Below are 21,108 nucleotides of genomic sequence, written 5' to 3' on the forward strand. Positions count from 1 at the left end.
TTAAAAATTCAAATTTTTTTGGAACCACGCGTGGTTCTTGAGGTCGTTAAAGCAGGGTCTCCTTTTTGAGCACAGCTGTGAGGAAGAGGACGGCAAAAAAAAAAAAAAAATAAAATAAAAATAAAAGAAAAATAATATAATAAAATGAAATGAGAGAAAGGAGATATTTATGCTAGCATTTGTTCTAGCTTTTGTTCTGGTTCTTCCTCTTGCTCTTGCATTTTCGGTGTGTGAGAAGACGAGTTTACTGTGGCAAAGCAGTTACCACTACCAAATATCATATGTTCACACAGTATTTGTGTCACACATCCGATACACCAATATATTGATGAAAAAGGGAAGAGGTCTCCTTTTATGTGGAGTCTTGTTCCATCGCGCGAACAATTTTCATGTGAATATTTACTTCATAACAAAAGTTCTTCAATTCGAAGGAAACAAAATGAGGGAAAAAGAAACTAGTGTTGTGTATCCGTTCTACTAGGTCTTCCTGTGCGAGATTAGTTAACAAAGGTGATGATGTGAAATTTTGAATAAAAAGTGCGTTCTTTCAGTATATTGGATGAAGGAAAATAGAGACGTGGATGCATAAACACATGAATGGAAATGAAGTAAAATGCACGATGCGTATTTTTCACATGGTACACACTTACATATTTGCTGGAATAGTAAGTGTTATATTTCGTGCACATTTCATATATTAAGACAGCCAAGCAAAGGAAGTCAAATTCGTAGTCTTTCTCGGCTGCGAGTGGATGATGAAGGGGATATGGTGGTGGTGGAAGCATAGACATGGAAAAATGAAAAAAAAAAAAAAATACACATAATGGAAGGATAGATACGGGAGAATACAAAAAAATAAAATACACATGCAGGAAGGATAAATACGGGAGAATACAAAAAAATAAAATACACATGCAGGAAGGATAGATACGGGAGAATACAAAAAAATAAAATACACATGCAGGAAGCATAGACGCGGAATGATGTTCCTTACTAGCATCCATATTAGAAAAATCGAAGTTAAAAACTTTTATGATTCCATGTTTGTAAATGTCAAAATATTTATTAACGTTTTTGTTTTTTTCGTGAAGTATTTGCAACAACTCCTCTTTGGTGTTCTTTTGTAAAATAATTATATTCGACAAGAGTCCTGTAGGGAGACAGTGGTGGTGAAATGAAGGAATGGGTTTATGCAAAAATTAATCTGTAAAATCGTTATTCTTATTGTGCACATTCCAGAAACGAATACGTGATAAGCATACTGTCTTCTTACCATGAAATATTATAAAATTGGCATGCATGTACTCAAGAAGGTCTACAATTTGATAGGCATATGAAGCAATGATATTTTCTTCAAGGGGTGTACTATGAGACTTTAAAATATTTCCATGTATATGTTCAAAGAGCAAATACAATTTATTTTTATCAGCTGTTTTTCCTTTGTATGACATAATATTTATATGTCTAAGTCTTTTGTGAAATAAGATATTATTTGCAACTGTGTCATTTCCATTTCCACTATTTAGATAAAAGGAATCAATTATATTTATTAGGAAGGAATAATTTTCATGTTTTAATTTGCATCTATATAGGCTCCACAAGCCAAAATTGCACAAATGATTATCAGAAATAACAAAATGGTTTGTGTCTATATTTAAATTGTCGTTGTAGTTAACTGTGTTGACGTGCAGGTTAGAAATTTCGCTGCCTTGGTGGTTCACCGTGTTTCGATGATTAGAAAGGTGATTACTGCTAACGGGGTGATTGCCAATTGGATGATTATTAATTGGATGATTTCCAATGGGATGACCTTCCCCAGTCTTCTTGTCAGAATTGTCACTTATTTTTTCGAGAAGCATAGAAATATTATTACTCATAGATATGCGTCTTTCCGCCTTGTCGTTAGTAAAATTTCTACTTCTCCATTCGTCTTCCATTTGGAGAAACGTCAAATTTTGATTTTCTCTGGTTTGTGAATCATCCTTTGGAATTCCTTCTCTCACTTTATTAAAAAAGGAGTTTCTATTGGGAGGAGTATAATACCCTTTCCCCATGACATTATCAAGCGCGTTTTCTTCACTGTATTTGTTTTTTATATTTGTGTATAAATAATTTGGGACAGCATTTTTCTCGTTCAAAAAATTTGAGTGTTCAGAATAATGATTAAAATTTGTGTTTATGTTTTTTAGCATACACTCTTTTGATTCATCCTTATAATTGAAGAAATCGTTTCTCTTTTTCATTGCGTCATGCTTTTCTGTGTATTTGCCGTGGAGTGTAAATTCTGTCAGTACATTATTTTCTCCATCTTTCTCTCTAAACGTGGAGAAGTTACCCTTCAGGAAGTTATAGTTCGTACCGTTCAAGTTAGACATATGATTGTTACTGCTGTTATTGTATGTGTGGAAATTACCAATTCTTTTAGCAGCACTTATTTTCTCTATGTCTTTCTCAACCTTTCCGGGAATTCCAAGTCTGCCATCATTTTCGAAAATTTTCAACTTGGCTTGATTCATCCCTTCCTGGTTTGTCTGCTTCATCGAATTTTTAAATGGCAGTGGGGGGAGTTGCTTGTGAATGGGTTGCTTAACAAAACTGAAATTGTGTGCACTGTTTAGATTGAAGGATTTCTTATTTCTGTAACTTGCTAATGGGTCACTTACATCCCTAGCGGTGTATTTTCCCATAGTATTTAACAAATTGGAATATCTATTTTGTTCTTCGCTCAGAATTCCTAAAAAGGCTTTCGCGCCAGTGGTTCCAAGTTTATTATTCTTTTCTTCCCAGATGTTATTTCGGATAGGCAGATCGGTAGCGAAATTGTTGGCGAAATTGTTATCGAATTCGTTATTGAAATCTCTGTTTTGCTGATGAACATTTTTGCTTCTGCCATCATTAAACGGCGTGACTAAATTAGTGTACTGTGCATGCATATCTGCTTTATTACAATTTTTAAAGGGGTTTGAATTGTTTACATTTTGATTGGGTTCATGTTTCCACATGGAGTATGGAATATTATTCGGTTTTGTCATATATGCATTTGTTTTGTTATCGTGTGGTTGATTTTCGATATCTATATATATATTATCTCTATTCAAGTGTTTATATATATCCGAAATAGTTTTGTCCTTATTGTCACATTTTTCATTTTTTTTTTCACTCATAAAATTGTGAACTCCACCCCTTTCGTTGTTAGAAGTAGGAAACGTTTGCAAATGCTCATTTAGAGGATTGGTTTTGATAAATGAATGATAATTATTAAATATAGAATTGGGCATTTTGTTTAATATTTTTTCGCCTCCATAATTTGAATTATATTTCACATTATCCTTCGTCGTAGTTTCTTCACGATGATGAATTTTTATATTTGTGATATTATTTCCATCGAACATTGTTGCGCTTCTGTTTTCATTCAAGAAGTTCGGGTTCGGTTTGGGCAACAGGAAATCACTATTCTTCTTCATATTCTTCTCCATATTTTTCTCCATATACTTCTCCATATTCTTCTCCATATATTTCTCCATATTCTTCTTATTATTCACGTTAAGACAGATAGCACCGATGTTTTCATCGTCTCCGTGTGCTCCTAGATTGTTCCTGAGTTCGACTCCCTCCTCTCTATCAATATCATGAATATCAAGATCACCATTGATGTTAGGACCTCGTAATGAGTCTCGATAATTTCTAGAATTTTTCACGTCCCAATTATTTACTAATGTGGTACTCAAATGGTCATGTTGTCTGTGCTTTAATGTTGTATCATTGTATGGTTCGAAAAGAGCTCTACCACTTTTATCAAAATTGTATCGACGAATCATGTCTTTGCCATTCTTATGTATAAAGTTTTTATTTTCATAAAGGTAATTGCCAAAATGGGAATTCTTTTTTTCATCGAATTTGTACACATTATCCTTTTCATTTTGCACATTTGAAAAGGCGTAATTTTTTACATTTGAAAATTTTTCATTCTGCTTGGGAAATTCATTTCTAATATCTGTGTTGAAAATGTTGTCAAAATTGAGAACCTTACTATTTGGTTTTCCAGTATCTTCTTGGTTGTATTTGTTCATCTGCTTTTGAATCTCATTCATAGGACTTTTATTAAATAAATTTTCTTCCTCGTAATTATCAAAGTTTCTCGCATGATTTTTGAAAATGTTTATACTGTTAGGATTAGCGAGCATGTCTCTACCGTTTGCTTGCATCGCTAGGGATCGTCGTTCCTGCGTCCCACCTGCACCATACTTCATGTTGGAAGTGTGATAATTGGTTGAACTATACTTTTTATACATGTCATTGTCTCTACCCTCTAGTGTCACATCAGTCTGCTCGATATGCTCTTTAAATCTATTTTCATCCATAGGAGAACTATTATTATCAAAATTCTTGAAGCAGTTTAGTTGGCCAAAAATTCCAGACTTTCCCCTCCCATCCCTTTTTGTACATGTGTCAAAATTATCAATCTGTTCTCTAATCCTAACATCACAGAGTTCGCCCTCCTTATCACCTGTATACACGGAAAATCTATTTTTCAACATGCCATTACAAAAAGGAAATTTATTAATTCGGTTGGTGTGAAAATCCTGTACGTTGTTATGTCTCGTGTTATTTGTAAAATCAGAAATAGGATTGGGTGATTTCTGCTTCATATTATGATCATATAAGTTCATGTTGTGCATATGTCTGTCCCTTAATGTATAGTTAGTATTTTTTCCTTGTTCTCCCTTTGAGAGAAAATTATGACTAAATTTATAATTGTCCAAAATACATTCAGGACTGTTATTTTGGAAATGAGTGTTTTTATCACTGTGGTGGAAGTCTCGTACAATATTTCCCTCTCCAAATTTTTCCATGTACCAATCTTCATCACTTAAAGGCACTTCATTCTTAGATTGGTGTTGGTTCATTATAGCTGGTGTTTCATTCATCCTTTCGAATGTGTTAAAATCATCGTAGATATTATTATTTACATTTGCCCTGTTTTGAACTCCTTCTCCCAATAAATCATTATTTACATTAGATATTTGATTCAAATCTGCAATTGAACTTGTGTTAAAATAGAACTGTTCATGAGGAGGTAAACTTTCATAAAGGTCATCATTGAAACTGAAATTGTATTTTTGTTTCGGGCTTGTAACGATTATATTTTTTAATAGATTAATTTTTTTTTCTCTTTTTTTTTCTTCCTCGTCATTTTCTTTATTTCGTAAGGATAAAATGTTTGGATACAGCAGATTTGCCTTGTGTGTGTATTTTGACTGGTTCCCGTGGCTACTTGGGTTCGGTTGATTCATGTGGATACTTGGGTTCGGCTGATTCATGTGGCTATTTGGGTTAGGCAGATTCATGTGGCTATTTGGGTTAGGCAGATTCATGTGGCTAGTTGTGTTGGCTGGGTTCACAGAAATGGACTGATTCTCTTGATTTGTTGGGTTCCCATTTCTATCTTCATTGGAGATGTAATTTCTAAAATCACTACCTCTAACATGCTTGTTGCTGTCTTTGTGAATTCCACCTGTCACATCAGCTTTCCCATGGTCCCAATTGAATTTGAAATGTTCTTCTTGGTTTTCCTTGGCTGTATACTTTTTAATAATATCATCTATTTCTGGTACTTTGTTCTTCGAGTAACTAGATGTATTATATTGATTATCACCCAAGTTTACATTGTAATTTTCATCATACTTTGCAAAACCTGCATAGTTATTTCCATAATCATCGTTGCTTGCATGGACATTGTTCTCCATATGACGAATTCCCATATCATTATGCATACCAATATTATTATTGAAGTTGTTGTGTAATGTGTTCATGTTAAAATGGTTACCATATGAAGGAGAGTTCATTTTCCCATCATTATCAAATGGGTTCATATTGTTCTTATTAGTGACATTGGCTGATGGTGTCATGGCACCATAAAGATAATTAGTGTTACCCCAATTGTTCTTCATTTCGCCATATTTGTCATCTAAATTTTTGTTGTTATATTTGTATATATTGGGTGGAAGGTTAACTTGATTATTATGTGTATTTGCATTGTGCATATTTGGACTGTGTGTGTCACGGTTGACAATTCTATTTTGAGTCATATATCCCATGTCATTATTATTCATGAGATGATATGGATTTGAGACATTGTTCTTAATGAACTCTGCATCTAATTCTCCATTTTCTCTATTAATTTGTGCATAGTGGCTGTTCATGTGATCATTTTTAGCCTTAATTGGGTTTCGATAATCCTGTGGGTTGCTGTTATACTGGACGTTAAGGTGACTGTTGTGCTGGTCGTTAAGGTGATTGTTATGCTGGCCGTTAAGGTGATTATTCTGATGACCGTTAAGGCGACTGTTCTGCTGACTGTTGTGAGGTGCTTTACCATGGTGAACGCCAAAGAGATGGTTGCTAGTCTTAGAGTTATTCACATTGGACAGGTGTGTGGCATTGTTTGCACTGTTCATATTGGAACTGTAGTTTTCCTCATCCTCCATAATTTTTATATTATTAAAATTGTAATTTCTTGGATTTATTTCACTGGTATTATTGTACGTGAGGTTATTGTACCTGTTGTTGCATATATCATTATTAATATCATAAATTCCCTCTTTCTGTATTTTGGCATTCCTCTGTCCCATCTTTGATGAAATATAATCCCTTTGGTTTTTTGCATTCACATGAGAATTATTTTCGTTAAGGCTTTTCCTTCTATGATTGCTTAGGCTAATATTCGCAATGTTGCGCCCAATGCTTACGTGGTCGTTACCAGCACGATTAAATTGCTTATTAGGATGTGTAGGGCTAGTCTGGTCAATCCCCTGTGTATTAGCCGTATGATTGACGTTGAAATACTTATTGTATGTATTGTCCCAAATGTTTGGATGATTGTTCAGGTGCAAATACTTATCTTCTCTTCTAGAAAAATACATTTTTATTTTTCATTGATCCCCTTCATGCTTCCGACAGATGTGGGTTATCAAAATGTTTTCGAGGATACACGACTACCGATATAATTTACTGTTCAGACACGTGAATGTGAACATGTGGCTACATACGTTTGGCTGGAGAGATGATTTAAAAGGATACATAAAAAAAAAAAAAAAAAAAAAAAAAAATCTTGAGTGGTAAATTGGGAGAAGTAAATGGTGAGAAGTAAATGATGAGAAGTAAATGGTGAGAAGTAAATGGTGAGAAGTAGATGATGAAAAGTAAAACGATAAGGCACAAAGACAAATATATATTTAGCATTTACTCTACTCTTAATATTTTGCGTTCCCCCCTTTAGTACTGGTGGTGATGTTGCTTACAAATGTGCATATGTTACACGCGTGCGTAGCCAGAAGGGTGTTCATTTTTTGATAAATTAAAAAAATAAAATGAAAATAAAAAGTCGGTAAAAATTATATATAAATAAGTAGATACATGTATGCACATGTTATAAATGTTGTCATTTGGTGAAGACAGCTTAAGGTGTGTTTTACTTCCCTCCATTATTTTATCTTGCTAATCTGATCAAAGTACACAGTTTAGTAGCATACGACAGTGGGTATGCATATATATGCGTGTGTATGTGTGTCTGCATACACATATGTCTGCTTACACGTATGTCTGCATACACGTATGTCTGCTTACACGTATGTCTGCTTACACTTATGTCTGCATACACATATGTCTGCTTACACGTATGTCTGCTTACACGTATGTCTGCTTACACGTATGTCTGCTTACACGTATGTCTGCTTACACGTATGTCTGCTTACACGTATGTGGAGATAGACGAGTGGAAAGGTGAGCGTGTATGGGGATACGCAATGGGGTGTGCAAATTTGCACGCAGATTAAAATGCCAGTGGACACACATATGGGTGTACAAATTCGCTCAGAAAAGCAACGAAACTGGAGTAAAAAAAAAATGCCACGGAATGAAAAATACAATTAAAAAATGAATATGTCAGAATGACCATAATAAAAGAATATTTCAAATTTAGAGCAATGAGACACATAGAACTTTAGCAAAATGTGAAACGAGTGACACATTGAATATGAGGTATAAATTTACATTCATACTTGTTTCACGTGAATAAAGAGGATTGATGTATAATATATATTATTATATTTTATCTTGTGCATATAATTAAACGGGTGTAAGAAGCATAAATTCATGCCTGGAAAATGTTATTCCTTTAAAAAAAAAAAAAAAAAAAGTCAAAAAATAAGGAATGTCAAACAAATATCCTCATTTTTATTAAATACGCGCAAAGGGCATGCCTCCATAAAAAAAAAAAAAAAAAAAAAAAAAAAAAAATAATTTAAAAAAAAAAAAAAAAACAAAAAAAAAAAAAAAAAAAAAAAAAAAAAAAAAAATTACTTTCAAATAAATGTAAATACCTCTATATCAATAAAAAACAAATAGTTAAGAAAAATAGTTATAAATGTGATTTTCTCCACATGTATGTGTGAAAAAAAAAAAAAAAAAAAAAAAAAAAAAAAATAAACAAAAAAAAAAAAAAAAAAAAAAAAAAAAAAAAAAAAAAAAAAAAAAAAAAAAAAATAAAATTGGGTATTATTCCCTCAATCTATTTTCCGTTTCCCCACTAACCAAAGGTGAAAGTTTTATTTTATTTTATTTTTTTTTTCCCTCAAATTGCACACAAAAAGGGAAAAAAAAAAAAAAAAAAAAAAAAAAAACGGAAAAGAGGCGTAGAAATAACGTCGAATAGATGGGAAAAAATTGTAAATAATATGACCAATAAAATGAGCCAATAAATTAAAGAAAAAGTAGAAATGGACAACAAAAGTATGCGAAAGGAGCCCACGGTGAAGAAAATTTCTGTATTCTTTGCTAAAATTATCATGATTCGGAGAAATAACAAAAGAATTCATAGTACCACATAAGGAAGTGGGGTGGATGGGGGAAGAAATGTGTTTCTGGATAATGCGTCCTGTGGTAAAAAAATTGCTATATATTATGAAAAAAGTTTTGATGAATTGAACAAAATGAAAGGTGCCATATTAAATGCTTCTGATACGCATGAACTGTAGGACAAATAGAAATTAATTATTTGTAATTAAGTCTCGTAACACATTAGGCAAAATTTTATTTTATTATTTTATTTTTTATCCTCGATATATGGGTACTATTTCGTTCTTTCCTTCCCCTCCCCCCCCCCCATTTGGTAGTGTTGTTCTGTAAGTTTGTTGTCTTGTCACACATTGTTTCATTTTGTCTGGTTTTAGCATCTCACGGTTGAGCGGCAAATCGAAAGATTTTATTTTATTTTTTCCTATATAGCTCTTTTTCACGCATTTCATTTTCATATAGGTGTTACATACACACATATTTGTGTTTATACCAAGAATGTAGAGTGGCTATAATATAAACACGCTAAAAAAAAAAAAAATTACAGTTACATTTTTCTCAACTTCATCAAGATATTCCTTCAAATAGCACATCGTCCGTTTTTTTTTTTTTTTTTTTTTTTTTATAGAATCATAAAAACAATAATTCGTTCTTGTGAGTGAAAAAAGTGCATATCCTGGCAGAAAAAAAAAAAAAAAAGTAAAAATAAAAATAAAAAATGGATTAAGAAAAAAAGCATCACCCTCTAACACAATTGCGTAAGTATAAGTACCTATCAAAACGGAACAGCATTCACATGAGTCATACATGAAATCATTTTGGACTTCGTGATAATCCTCCTCCAGTTTGTGATAATCCTCCTCAAGTTTGTGACAATTCTGCTTGACTTCTCTTCACGGCCCCCTCTTACTTTTCTCGTAATTCTGAAATATTTTCACAATGATAAACCAACAAACGGTAAAAATGTTATTGACGTGCTCGTAATGATTGGTCCCTAGACACACATCTACTAGGCGGATGTTTTTTAAGAGCAGAATTATGTCTCTTTTTAAATCCATTGGTAGTTTATAAATGTCGTTCTTTAGCTTTGCACCAATTAGGATGAGCCAAATGTTTTCCTTGGCAAAACTGCATAAAGGCGTGCGCGCATATGGATGAGGACATAGGGGATGGGGGGTCATTCTTGATGTGCATCTGCTTGTATATATATATATATATATATATATATATATATATATATATATATATATATATATACATACATGTACATATGTATATAAACGGTACGTATTGCACATATTAGAAGGCATTTCCTTATACACTTTTTATGGTTATATAATATGTTGATCCACACATATATTCGTGTGAGAATTTTTTTTTTTTTTTCGAGGGAAGTGCCTACTATACATTTTCTCTATCTATCCTTTTTATGCATTTGTACTTACTTGAAATGTTGTAATGATATAGTAGGGCTGTCAACAAATAATTCAAGTTCTTTCATGTTCTTTAAAACGTTTATGAATTCCGAAGCGACTGTTTTCCATTCGAGTAATTTGCTGAAAAGGAAGGTTGGTTCGGAGGATTTTGCATTTGATGTGTGAGACATATTTTGGACTTACTTTTTAAATGAGTATTCCATGGTCGTTGCATTGAGATGGTATGTTACTGTAGACATACTATTATTGACATGTGTATTGCTATGCCATTATTATTTTATTTTTTCCCTTTTGCGCTTACTCATTGTCGTAATATGTGCGAAGAAATTTGATTAGGTCATTTATTTGGACTCCTCTGCTGGTTATTTTTTGGAGTCTGAGAAAAAAAGGGAAGAAAAAGGAAGAAAATAACGATATGAAAAAAGTAGCGATATGAAAAAAGTAACGATATGAAAAAGGTAACAATATGAAGATGTGTGTCTGATACCGTTTGTATGCTCGACACATGCACATGATCAGGTGAAGAGAAAATATATTTAGACACAGCTGTAGAAATAATGGTGAGAAGTGCTATGGTTGAAAAGAAAAATTACTGTGTGTAGTGGGGCCTGTAGATATGGGGATATTTGCTCGTGTAGCAGGGTGGAATTCCATATCCAAAGAAAAAGGCCATGATATTTCTCAACTCAAAAAGAATAGAATTTTTAAAATAATTGACATTTTCCATTGATCGAGTAATAATTAATGTTCGTAAAAAAGAATGTACATATTTAACCACGTAACTTATGTAACTCATTTGGATAAAATTTTTTTTGAATTTATTTGTATGTGTAACATTTTTTAAAATTTTGATTAATTTGATATAACCAACAATGTTATATTTACAAATTTGAATGTCGTTATTTTTTCCTGGGTTTAATAAATGAGTGTAACATTTTCTGCTAAGAATGCTTATTAAGTTTTGATCAGTCTTGTAGTATCCATTATTTAATTTTTGCTCTTTCATATTTTTAAAATGACTATCTTTATTAGTGTATATCGAATGACTGTTTCCTATGAACTTTCTTTTTTCATACCAATTAATTTCGCTTATACCATAGAGAAGGTAATAAAACTCAAAAGGGGTATAGGTTTTTTTTTGATATTCCTTAAAATATTTTGAGAAATGTTTCGAAAAAGGTAGGAAAAAGAATGGATATTTTTGCTGGAATGTTAGAAGCATGTTGTAGACACTATTCCATATTAACATTTCCAATTCAGCGTCTTCTTCATACATTTGTAAAATTAGATCGCAGAATTTTAGAGTTGTGTATATATTCAGCAAGTGACTACATATGGTTTTTCTTTCTACATAGTTTGTGTACGTAGATACGAAGAAATAATTTTCATTTCTTCCATTATTTCTGTTCACAGATGTGTTGATCCTTCCTTTGTTGCCCTGTTCTGGTGAGCTTGTCCCACAATTTATACTATTTTGCTGATTACACTTTGAATCATGTGGAAGATCTTCTTGTGAGGATTTGTAAAAAATCTGAAACAAGCGAATATTCCCCTGAAGTGTCAAATGGATAAGAACTCTCAAAATTTCTAGTCGAAAAAAGTTCTCATTTCTGAAAGATATAAAAGTGTTCATTTTCATAACTGCTTGGGAATAAGAATTAGGCAAAAATTGGCAAAAATCAAAATGGTCTTTATAATCACAATACATTTTTCTTTTAAATGCATCAAGAATGCTCCTGTTTCGTGCTATAGTTCTAAGTAAAATTATTATAACCCAATCCGAAATATGTAAATAAGGGGATAATTTCTTCAGCTGGTATATTAGAAACATAATGTTTATTAGTTCCTCTATGTATTCTTTTTTTTTTTTTTTTAATTTCAAAAAATGATTTTGCAATTTTTTGTCTTCATTATCGTATATATGGATATCATAAAAGTCATATATATGATAATTTTTTTTTTTTTTTTTTTTATTAGATAAATGGTTTATATATATTTCTGCGCAGCTGTTTCTACCTGGATTTTGCACAGAATTCGAGAGGTATTCCATAAATAGGTATTCTTTGTTTTTACTCAGATTGTCTTCTGTCGTGCTATGCATAATATCGTTCGGTTTTTTCTTGAATTTTAAGTTTCCAATGCATTCTAGAATCATCTTGATGTCTTCATCTTCTTCCTTCTGAATGATTAGTTCTTTTTCGTAACTAATTTTTCTAGATCGTTTTTTCATGCGATGTTTCAGAGAACCCGCGCGATCGTGGCATCCTCCTTCCCAAAAAAGGGGATCATTGCATTTGCCATTATTATTTCCACAATTATTACATTCACCATTATCACACTGTTTGTATTTCATGCAAATGCACTGATCTCGAGTTAGAGATGCAATTTTGTCTACCACAATATCTACCTCCACCTCATTGTTCACACGTCGTGTAATTGGTGTAAGTTTGTCTTCAATTTGGCTGTATAATTCCTTTTGTATATTTTTCTGCCTGATATTAGTGTCCTCATAACTTTTTCTCTCATGGATAACAGATGTAGGAAATATTTCTGCGAAGGATGTTGAGCAGGATATTTTGGACAAGCTCATTTTTTCCTCCTTTTGTGAATATTTAATAACTGGATTTTTTTCATTATTCGTTGAAGAGCTATGATATGGACAATTCTGTTTTTGATGTGTTTCTGTCTCAGAACCTTCATCATGTGAGAAGTGATGTTTCTCATTAAGGTTAAGGGAGTAAACAAAATTGGCACATTTCTGAGCCAGTAAAAATATAATCATTTTGGGTGTTCTATTATTTTTATTCCTTAGCAAAGAGAGAGCAATGTAAAATGCGTGCATAAATTTTTTTTGATTCAAGTTATTTTCATAAAAATCATTTAAATATTCAAAAAATAAATTTTGAATAATTCTTTGTGTGCATATATATTTGTTATGAATAAAACATAGAGAATAAATACACCTAATTTTTACCATATAATGCAAATATTTCGACGTTAATGATTTGAATAAGCATTTGATAACTTCTGCATTTATTGGTATATTTGCTAGGGATATTTTATTTTTCCATTTTTTTTTCTTGTAATTTTTCTGTTTTTTGTAGCAAAAAGAGGAATAATTACGCTCTGATGCATTCACGTCAGCATTTGCGGCTCCATCCGCACCTCCATTCACATCTCCATTTATGTCTTCATTCAAATCTTCAATAGTAGATGTTGAGAAATTGCAATCCAAAATGTCCGATTCACTTGCTGAACTGCTGCTATTACTTGAAAGTCTATCCATATTTAACAAATCGTTTTGCCCATCGTTTGTCACATTAACATTTAATTTCCTCTTCATGTTATCCTCATCATTTCTTGTATTATGTTTATTTAGTACTTGGTTATACATGCCTCTGTTTGACAGTTCTAGATTTTGATCTGCCATCGCTTCTTCGTCCTTCTCTCTCATATGTTCTTCATCGTCTACATAATTTGCATTCACAATATTGTTCATTATGTTCTTTGGGTTTGAAGTATGTTGTTTAATCATATTATTTTTACCCATTAACGATATCCCATCCTTTCCAGTATTGTGCATATGATTCTTATGGTTGCTTTTTTCATGTGTAGCATTATAGCGATCATACATCATATGATTGTTCAGATTGCCATTGGTTGAAGCGTTTAATTCAATGTTTCCAAACAGGTAATCATTTTTTTTATGTTTTGTGTTCTTGTTTGTGCTGAGTACAGATTTGATGAATTGCATGGAATTATCTATCCCAAATTCTTCATTATTTCCATTGTTCAACTGGAGGTGGTTGTTAAAGGAAGACATGTGCACACCATCGTTGGCAACCTCACCTGAATGAACATTCGTGTGTACATTCGTGTGTACATTCGTGTGTACATTCGTGTTCCCATTTTTATGCATGTTCTTATGATCATAGAGATTCATAGTAAGGGTATGATCGATATGTATACCACGATCAATCTCAAAATCTCCTCCTCCTCCTGATACAGCTACGGTTCCTCCCCCCACATTACTTGTAATATTTTTTTGAAGAAAAAAAAAAGGAATAAATGCCAAGGCGAAAGAAGATTCAAGTTGCGCAAAAACATTGTTATCATTAAAAAGTTGTTGAATCCACATGCTTACACTTTGCGTCCTTCTAATTCTACCTAGAATGAAAAAATCATTATCTATACGGATCCAAAGAAGGGGTATTTTATTTTTACTACAAATTTTTGCAACTAATTTTCTGTTATCCAAACACATCAAAGATTTATCCTTCTTCAGCACTTTCTGCTTACAATATTCAATCATATACTTGTCACTATCATTTGTGATTCCAACAAATTTGACAGTTTCGTTTATATAACTGTCGATTACATCTATAGAATTTCTATTAATATATTCTTCATTTTTAGCCATATATAAGGATTCATGTTTGAAGGCTACTTTTTTCCTTCCCTTTTCGGGTCTAGCATTTACACTAAATCGAGTTGGCATAATGTTATTTAACAAATTTTTTTTTACAACTCTTATTCCATCATCTTCCACAATTTCAATTTTTAAAAAGCAGAAAAAAAATTTATTTTCATCAACTGATATGGGAGTATTATTCGATACATATGGGTTTAGATAGTTCTCTGTATGCATCTTATTGTTCATTAGCACATCCTTTATACTTTTTATCTTCTCCTTGTTTTTTTTTTTCTTTCGTTTTTCTATTTTCTTTTTTTTTCCCTCTTCCTTGTTCTTTTTGTTTCTCTTCTCCATGCGATAATTTTCATTCGTGTCTTCTTCCTTTTGTATGTCTCTATTAAATCCTTTTGCATAATGTTCAAAATTTTCCCTATTCATATTATAATCATCTTTATCCTGCACTTTATATGAGATCAAGTCATTCGACATGAGGTTTGCTTGAATCTCCACGTGATCAACTGCGTTTGGATATCCATGTGTTCTGCTAAAAGAATCTTCGTTCATGTTGTATACTAGATGGGGTGAGGCATCCACCAAACCTCTGTTTTCTCCAGACTCGTAAAAGTTTCTTTCGCCATCTCCGCTTCCTCTACCTCTACCTACCTCGCTTCCTTCTTCTGCATCCACCGAGTTCAATCCGTTAATTGTTCTTTTCTGATTATTGTAGCTATACGAATTGTGCAAACTTTGCTGAATTATCTGGTGTGGATATTCCAAATTACTATCGAAGTTTTGCACATCTAATTTGTTCATGTCCTTTTGCTGTGTTTGCATGATTCCGTTTTGACATGGATAGATGTCATGATGTGTTTGATTATTCCCATTTCTATATGTATTCTTAATCTTCATTTCTTTCATTTTCTTCTTCATTTTTTTCATTTTTTTCTTCATTTTCTCTTTCTTCTTTTTTTTGCTCCTGTCAGATTTATGCGTTTTCTTCCCCTGCAGTTCAATTTCATAATCGAAAATGTCAATTTCATTTTCCTTAACATGGTAATCAAGGGCATTATTCACAGTGCTTAAAAGTTTTTTCTTCTTGTTAATTTTATTCAACAGGTGTATGTAATAATATAAACGAAAAATGGTTTTCCACTGTGGGTATATGCAATGGGTGTGAAAAGGTGTAGTCGTACTATACTCATGGATATTATGCTTATCTATACATAACTCACTTAATTTTTGAACATTACAATTTTTAAATTTTTGGAATGCTATGATATTATTGTAAAGATTTCCTTTGCCCGTGGTTAAGTTAAGTTTATCGGATCCTACATACCCAAAACCAAGGTAGAAATTTCCATCTCTTGCAATGAGTTCTAAGCTATCAAAATTTGAATATGGCAAATTAATTAATTCTTTTTTCTTTTTAAGAATATAATTTCTGTTTATCTTCATCTGTTTATTTAATTTATCTTCTCTGATTAATTCATTAATTTTTATGCTTTTTTTTTCCCTTTTGAAATTTTTTTTTTTTTTTCTTTTTTTTTTTCCACCCTTGTGATTATGTTTTCGACTTTTTTTCCTTATTATTTTGAATGTACTCAATAGTTTTGTTTTTTTTTTCGTTCCATAATTCTCCATTGTGCTAATAAAAGATTTTTCTTTAACTTTTATTTTATCTAATTTTTGATTCTCATTCATGGCAATTTCAGTAGAGGCATTATTACCAATTGGTGCATCCTCAGTTTCAGCATTTTGTGTCTTAGTCTCGAACAATAACACAGCGTTTTGTTTTGCACTAATGTTTCCATTCTCCAATTTTTCTTCTTTTGCAGATATTACATGATCTCCTTCGGTGTTTACATGTCCTTGCAGTATTTTGGGGTTATAAGCGATGTTGCTTTTTCCACTGACAAATTTGGTATAATCCATGGTATCATTTTCACAAGATGATAATGGCATATTCTTAATTTTACTATTTAGACAGAAGAACCCATTTTTATGTTTCTTTTTTATTACATATTTCTTCAACAGTTTATTTGCTTTTTTGCTGAATTGATCCTCTGGATATTCATACATGTGATTTATATGATGCCTTTTTTTTGTTTTTAAATATGATAGAAAAAGCTTCTCCATATTGTTATGATGGTATTCGTAGTTGTAATGGTCATTTGTGTAATACTTTTCAAATAATTTATCGTAGTATATTTTATCCAGATATGTAAGACTCCCCATTTTTTTCTTCCTATTGCTACCTTTTCTTGCATCTATATCTATGCTAGTTTTTGAATCTATTTGCTTGTTCAGCTCGAGGACGTTGTACACACTCATCGAAGATATTTCAGCAAGAAAATATGCAGAGTTGAAATTTTCATCCACAAAATAAAATGGATGAATTGAATTCTGATTAATCAAAAAATTAAAGCTATCCATAGATGTTCCCTTTCTTTGTAGATGAACATTAAATGTTAAAATATATTGACATACCCCATACCCTTTAATGTATGTTTCAATAAAGTTGGTGAAATATTTCTCAAATAATTTGTACTGTTCATGTTCTTCCGTCTTTAATATTTTAGAGTTTACATCCAGGTTTATTGTTTTCATTTTGAATTTGTTCTTAGGTAATTGTTTGTAGTTTTCTATGTACCTTCTCGTGCACTCCATGAGGACCTGTATAATAAAGAAAGGGTTCGTCATGGAGTATACCAAATTGGAGGTTTCAAATGCACTTTGTAGTATGAAGCAAAAATAAGTGCGATTTTATGGCATCCGTTATGAATTGGATGAACCACATGAGGATACGATGTACATGCTTTATAAACAAAAAGGAATAGGATGTATATATACCCATATGAAATATTTATAAGCATTGGGTCAATAGTCTCGTTTAGATGTATGTATATTGGTTTTCATACCTTTTTCCAGAATTTGGATGAGGATATCATCGTTTGATTCCTCTTGATGTATGAGAAAAAAAGGGAAAAACAGTACTGATGGATAGAGTTGCAAAAGGAGAAATTCTTCATAATGTTAAAAAATATTCTAATACAGAGAAAAGTTTTAAGGAAGAACAGACTGTTTAAAGAATATTGCATGATGTGTTGATTCCATATGTTAGGTGTTATGTGAGATTTTTTTTTTTTTTTTCTTTCTTTATTATAGCAATAAAATAAGTTGACATCTCCAAAAAGTTCAACCATAGAGCAATATCTCTCCCTTAATTCATAAAAAATCACATTCATTTCTATAGATCCGAATATACTTTCCATATATTTTTGCAAAGCCAAGCATTTCAACATATATACAAGGTGTATATTTTCCTTCTTCACTATATATGCATAATGGTCAAAACAGAGTGATAACAACCCTTCGGCCATTATGATTTTGTAGCTATATATGTATATATTAAATAACGTATCATAGATAGAATGCAAAATATGAGTAGAAAATATGATGACATTTCCAAAAGTAAAATATTTATTGTTATTTAGATAGACATACGGTTCTGCTATTTTTGAATTTAATAAATTACTATTTGAAAATAAGTTATAACCATTCTTCATATCGTCATAAATATGCGAATTTATAGAGCATTCAATATTTTCTGAACTGTAATATTTTTCAAAATTTACAAAATTTAGAGGTAGAAATAAAATTATTAAATTATCAAATGGGAAACTTTCTTTACTTATTTCCAGAAAAGTCTTTAATATATATCCAACATGGAAATTCGTAAGTATCATTTCGTTTTTATATCCTTTTAGGGTAAAGATGAAAATATTGGGCACTACTTTATCATTTACCTTTTCATAGTAACAAAACCATTCTTTTTTTGTACTACATCTTTCTTGATACTTACATGTGGCTTCTTCTCTTTCTTGGAAATGTTCTTTCACTCTTTCTGTTTTTATATCAAGATGGGCATTATCCAAGTTCTGCTGATTACTAGTTACATTGGTCGGGTAGGGTAGGTTGTTCACGATTCCACGAGTCTGTTTTATTTCTAATTTATTTTTTCCATCACTTGCATCGCTATCTGAATCGTTATAGTACAAATTAACAAAGGATCTTTTTCTTGCATTAGATAAAACGGACATATTTTCTTTCGACGGGATGAGACCTTCAGTTAATTTTTCAGCCTTGGCAGCGGTTGCTTTATTTTTGACATTCCTGTGTTGATCGAATGAATAAGATTTACTATTCCTAGAAGGGTTGTCAGTTTTGTATAAAAATTCATAATTTATTTTTTGGAAATCTTTAAAATTTAAATTATTCAAATGTAGGAAATCAAAAATACCAGCATAGAGAGAAATTTGATGAGGATACAATTTTCCGCGCTTATTGGTGGACTTGTAAATAAAAAAGTTATTATTGCCAATTTCATAGAGGTTAATTAAGCTATTTGATGATATTACAAAGTATGGTTTTTCAATTTTGAATGACAATTCCCAAGAACATCTACTATAAATACTGTCTATTTTTGACAGGGTTGGGAACCAAGTACTATTACAGGCATAATTTTGCAGTGTTATAAGTATACTTTCATTCCTCTTAAAATATATATTGTTATAGTACGAAGTGCAATTGAAAAAAGAAAAATTCAAACTTACTTCTATATTAATTCTTATATTGTATTCTTCTTTTTTCTTTATTATAACTTTTTCTCCCTTGCAGAAATCTAGCCAGTTGGTATAATTTTTTTCCTTTTCTTTGTTCCATATTTCATCATCAAGAATTATGAACATATAGTTATTTCCCTTCTGATAGTTCTCATCCGTGTATTTATTTAAAGACAGAAGGTCTATGATATTTGGTTGGTGTTTATTTTCCCCCAGTTCGCCTTTGCATTTGTATCCTTCTTCTAGTTCTTTGCATTCCACATCTTCTTCGCGTTCTTTGCATTTCACATCTGTTTCGAGTTCTTTGCATTCCACATCTTCTTCGCGTTCTTTGCATTCCACATCTTCTTCGCGTTCTTTGCATTTCACCTCTCCTGTTTTCCATTTCCATTTTGAAGTGTTTTTTTTGAGCAGTGCTCTCTCCTTTTCGTTGTCGTTCCCCTTTCCCATAGATCCCATGGTAACTTGATCATTTTCAACGTATGATTTATTGTTCTGTGCAACGCTGGTATATATGACATAGTACCTGTTTTGATAGTTTCCATTAACTTTAACATCTTTGTAGGTACTAGAATTGATATTGTGTGGGATTTGAAGAACAACAAATATTTTTTTCTCTTTTTTCTTCTTCATAAATTTCGCGTAACATTTATCCTTTAGCAGGGGCACGTCCCTTGTGTTCTCTATGCTCGGTTCATCTGGCTGATTTAATTTGGAACCTTTTCCATGTTTTCCACGTTTTCCACGTTTGCTCGGGTTTGTAAAGCTATTCGAGTTAAGAGTTTCAGCAGTATTTGCGAATTTTCCTTGTTCGAAATTTTCATTTTCATCAATGTCTCTTTCATCTGTGGTCTCATCATCGTCTTCCACTCCTTCCTCTTCGTCTTCTTCTTCATCTTCTTCATCTTCTTCGTCTTCTTCTTCATCTTCTTCATCTTCTTCTTCGTCTTCTTCTTCATCCTCCTCTACGCACATATTCTCCCCTCCATGCCGTTTTGCATTTCTCCTAATTCGCACTCTATTTATGTCAAAATTGCAACTTTTATAATCTTCCTCATCATAGAGATAATAAATAGGCATATACAGTGCCAAGCTCATGGATGTGCTTCCTTCGATCCTTTCATTGTTCATGTCAATGTTGACTGAGAGTTCCTGTTTCTTCAATACAAATGAATGGCCCATTTTTTTCCTTCGCTGAGCCTTTTGTTATTTTGTTCACTGCACATGTGTACACATATCCGAGTGTACATCTATATATTTCTATATCTCTATATATGGTGTATATATATGTAGGGGTAGATAGTGACATATAGATTGATGGGTATATGGGTAAATATTTTCTCGTATCTTGCTACCTGTCTCTTTACAGTTTTAGCTGCATATCGCTAACTGCTATAAAAAGTAGTACCCTATGCTCGGAATGAGAGATAGAAGGGGCAAGAGACATAATCAGGTGACTTGTTAACTTAATTTTGTGGAGAAAAAATAAAAATAAAAATTCCTCCCAAAGGAATGCCTCCATATGGAAGTTTTTGTGATATAGTTGTTCTGCTTATCTTCTGAACTTGCTGTGTGCACATATGAATGCACATATATATGAATATACATGTATAATACTTCTTTCTCGTAAGAGAAGGAAACTGGAAACTTTTTTTCCACGGTGCATTTATGCGTCCTTTTTTATTCCTCTTCTATTCTTCTCTCTCGAATGAAGGGTATTTCCCTCTATGTGAATAAAGGTAAATATATATGTATAGTTCACTTTGTCATGTCCGTTCTAAGG

The 21,108-nt window shown here is 32.0% G+C and overlaps 2 protein-coding genes across 2 annotated transcripts; both read right to left on the minus strand.

Annotated features, from left to right (window-relative positions):
• On the minus strand, positions 1–6,632 carry PGO_031890 (protein kinase; the record flags this gene model as incomplete). Its single annotated transcript, XM_028686173.1, has 5 exons — positions 1–75; positions 404–487; positions 651–742; positions 995–1,150; positions 1,274–6,632. 5 exons carry the CDS (start codon positions 6,630–6,632, stop codon positions 1–3), a joined length of 5,766 nt encoding a protein of 1,921 aa, XP_028541974.1.
• Positions 6,633–9,746: 3,114 nt separating this feature from the next.
• Positions 9,747–20,507, minus strand: PGO_031900 (hypothetical protein, conserved; the record flags this gene model as incomplete). Its single annotated transcript, XM_028686174.1, has 5 exons — positions 9,747–9,981; positions 10,299–10,409; positions 10,591–10,647; positions 10,883–17,376; positions 17,622–20,507. 5 exons carry the CDS (start codon positions 20,505–20,507, stop codon positions 9,747–9,749), a joined length of 9,783 nt encoding a protein of 3,260 aa, XP_028541975.1.
• Positions 20,508–21,108: the final 601 nt, after the last annotated feature.

The sequence above is a fragment of the Plasmodium gonderi genome (genome assembly GCF_002157705.1).
Source record: "Plasmodium gonderi DNA, contig: Chr03, whole genome shotgun sequence".
In the NCBI taxonomy this organism is placed as follows: Eukaryota; Apicomplexa; class Aconoidasida; order Haemosporida; family Plasmodiidae; genus Plasmodium; species Plasmodium gonderi.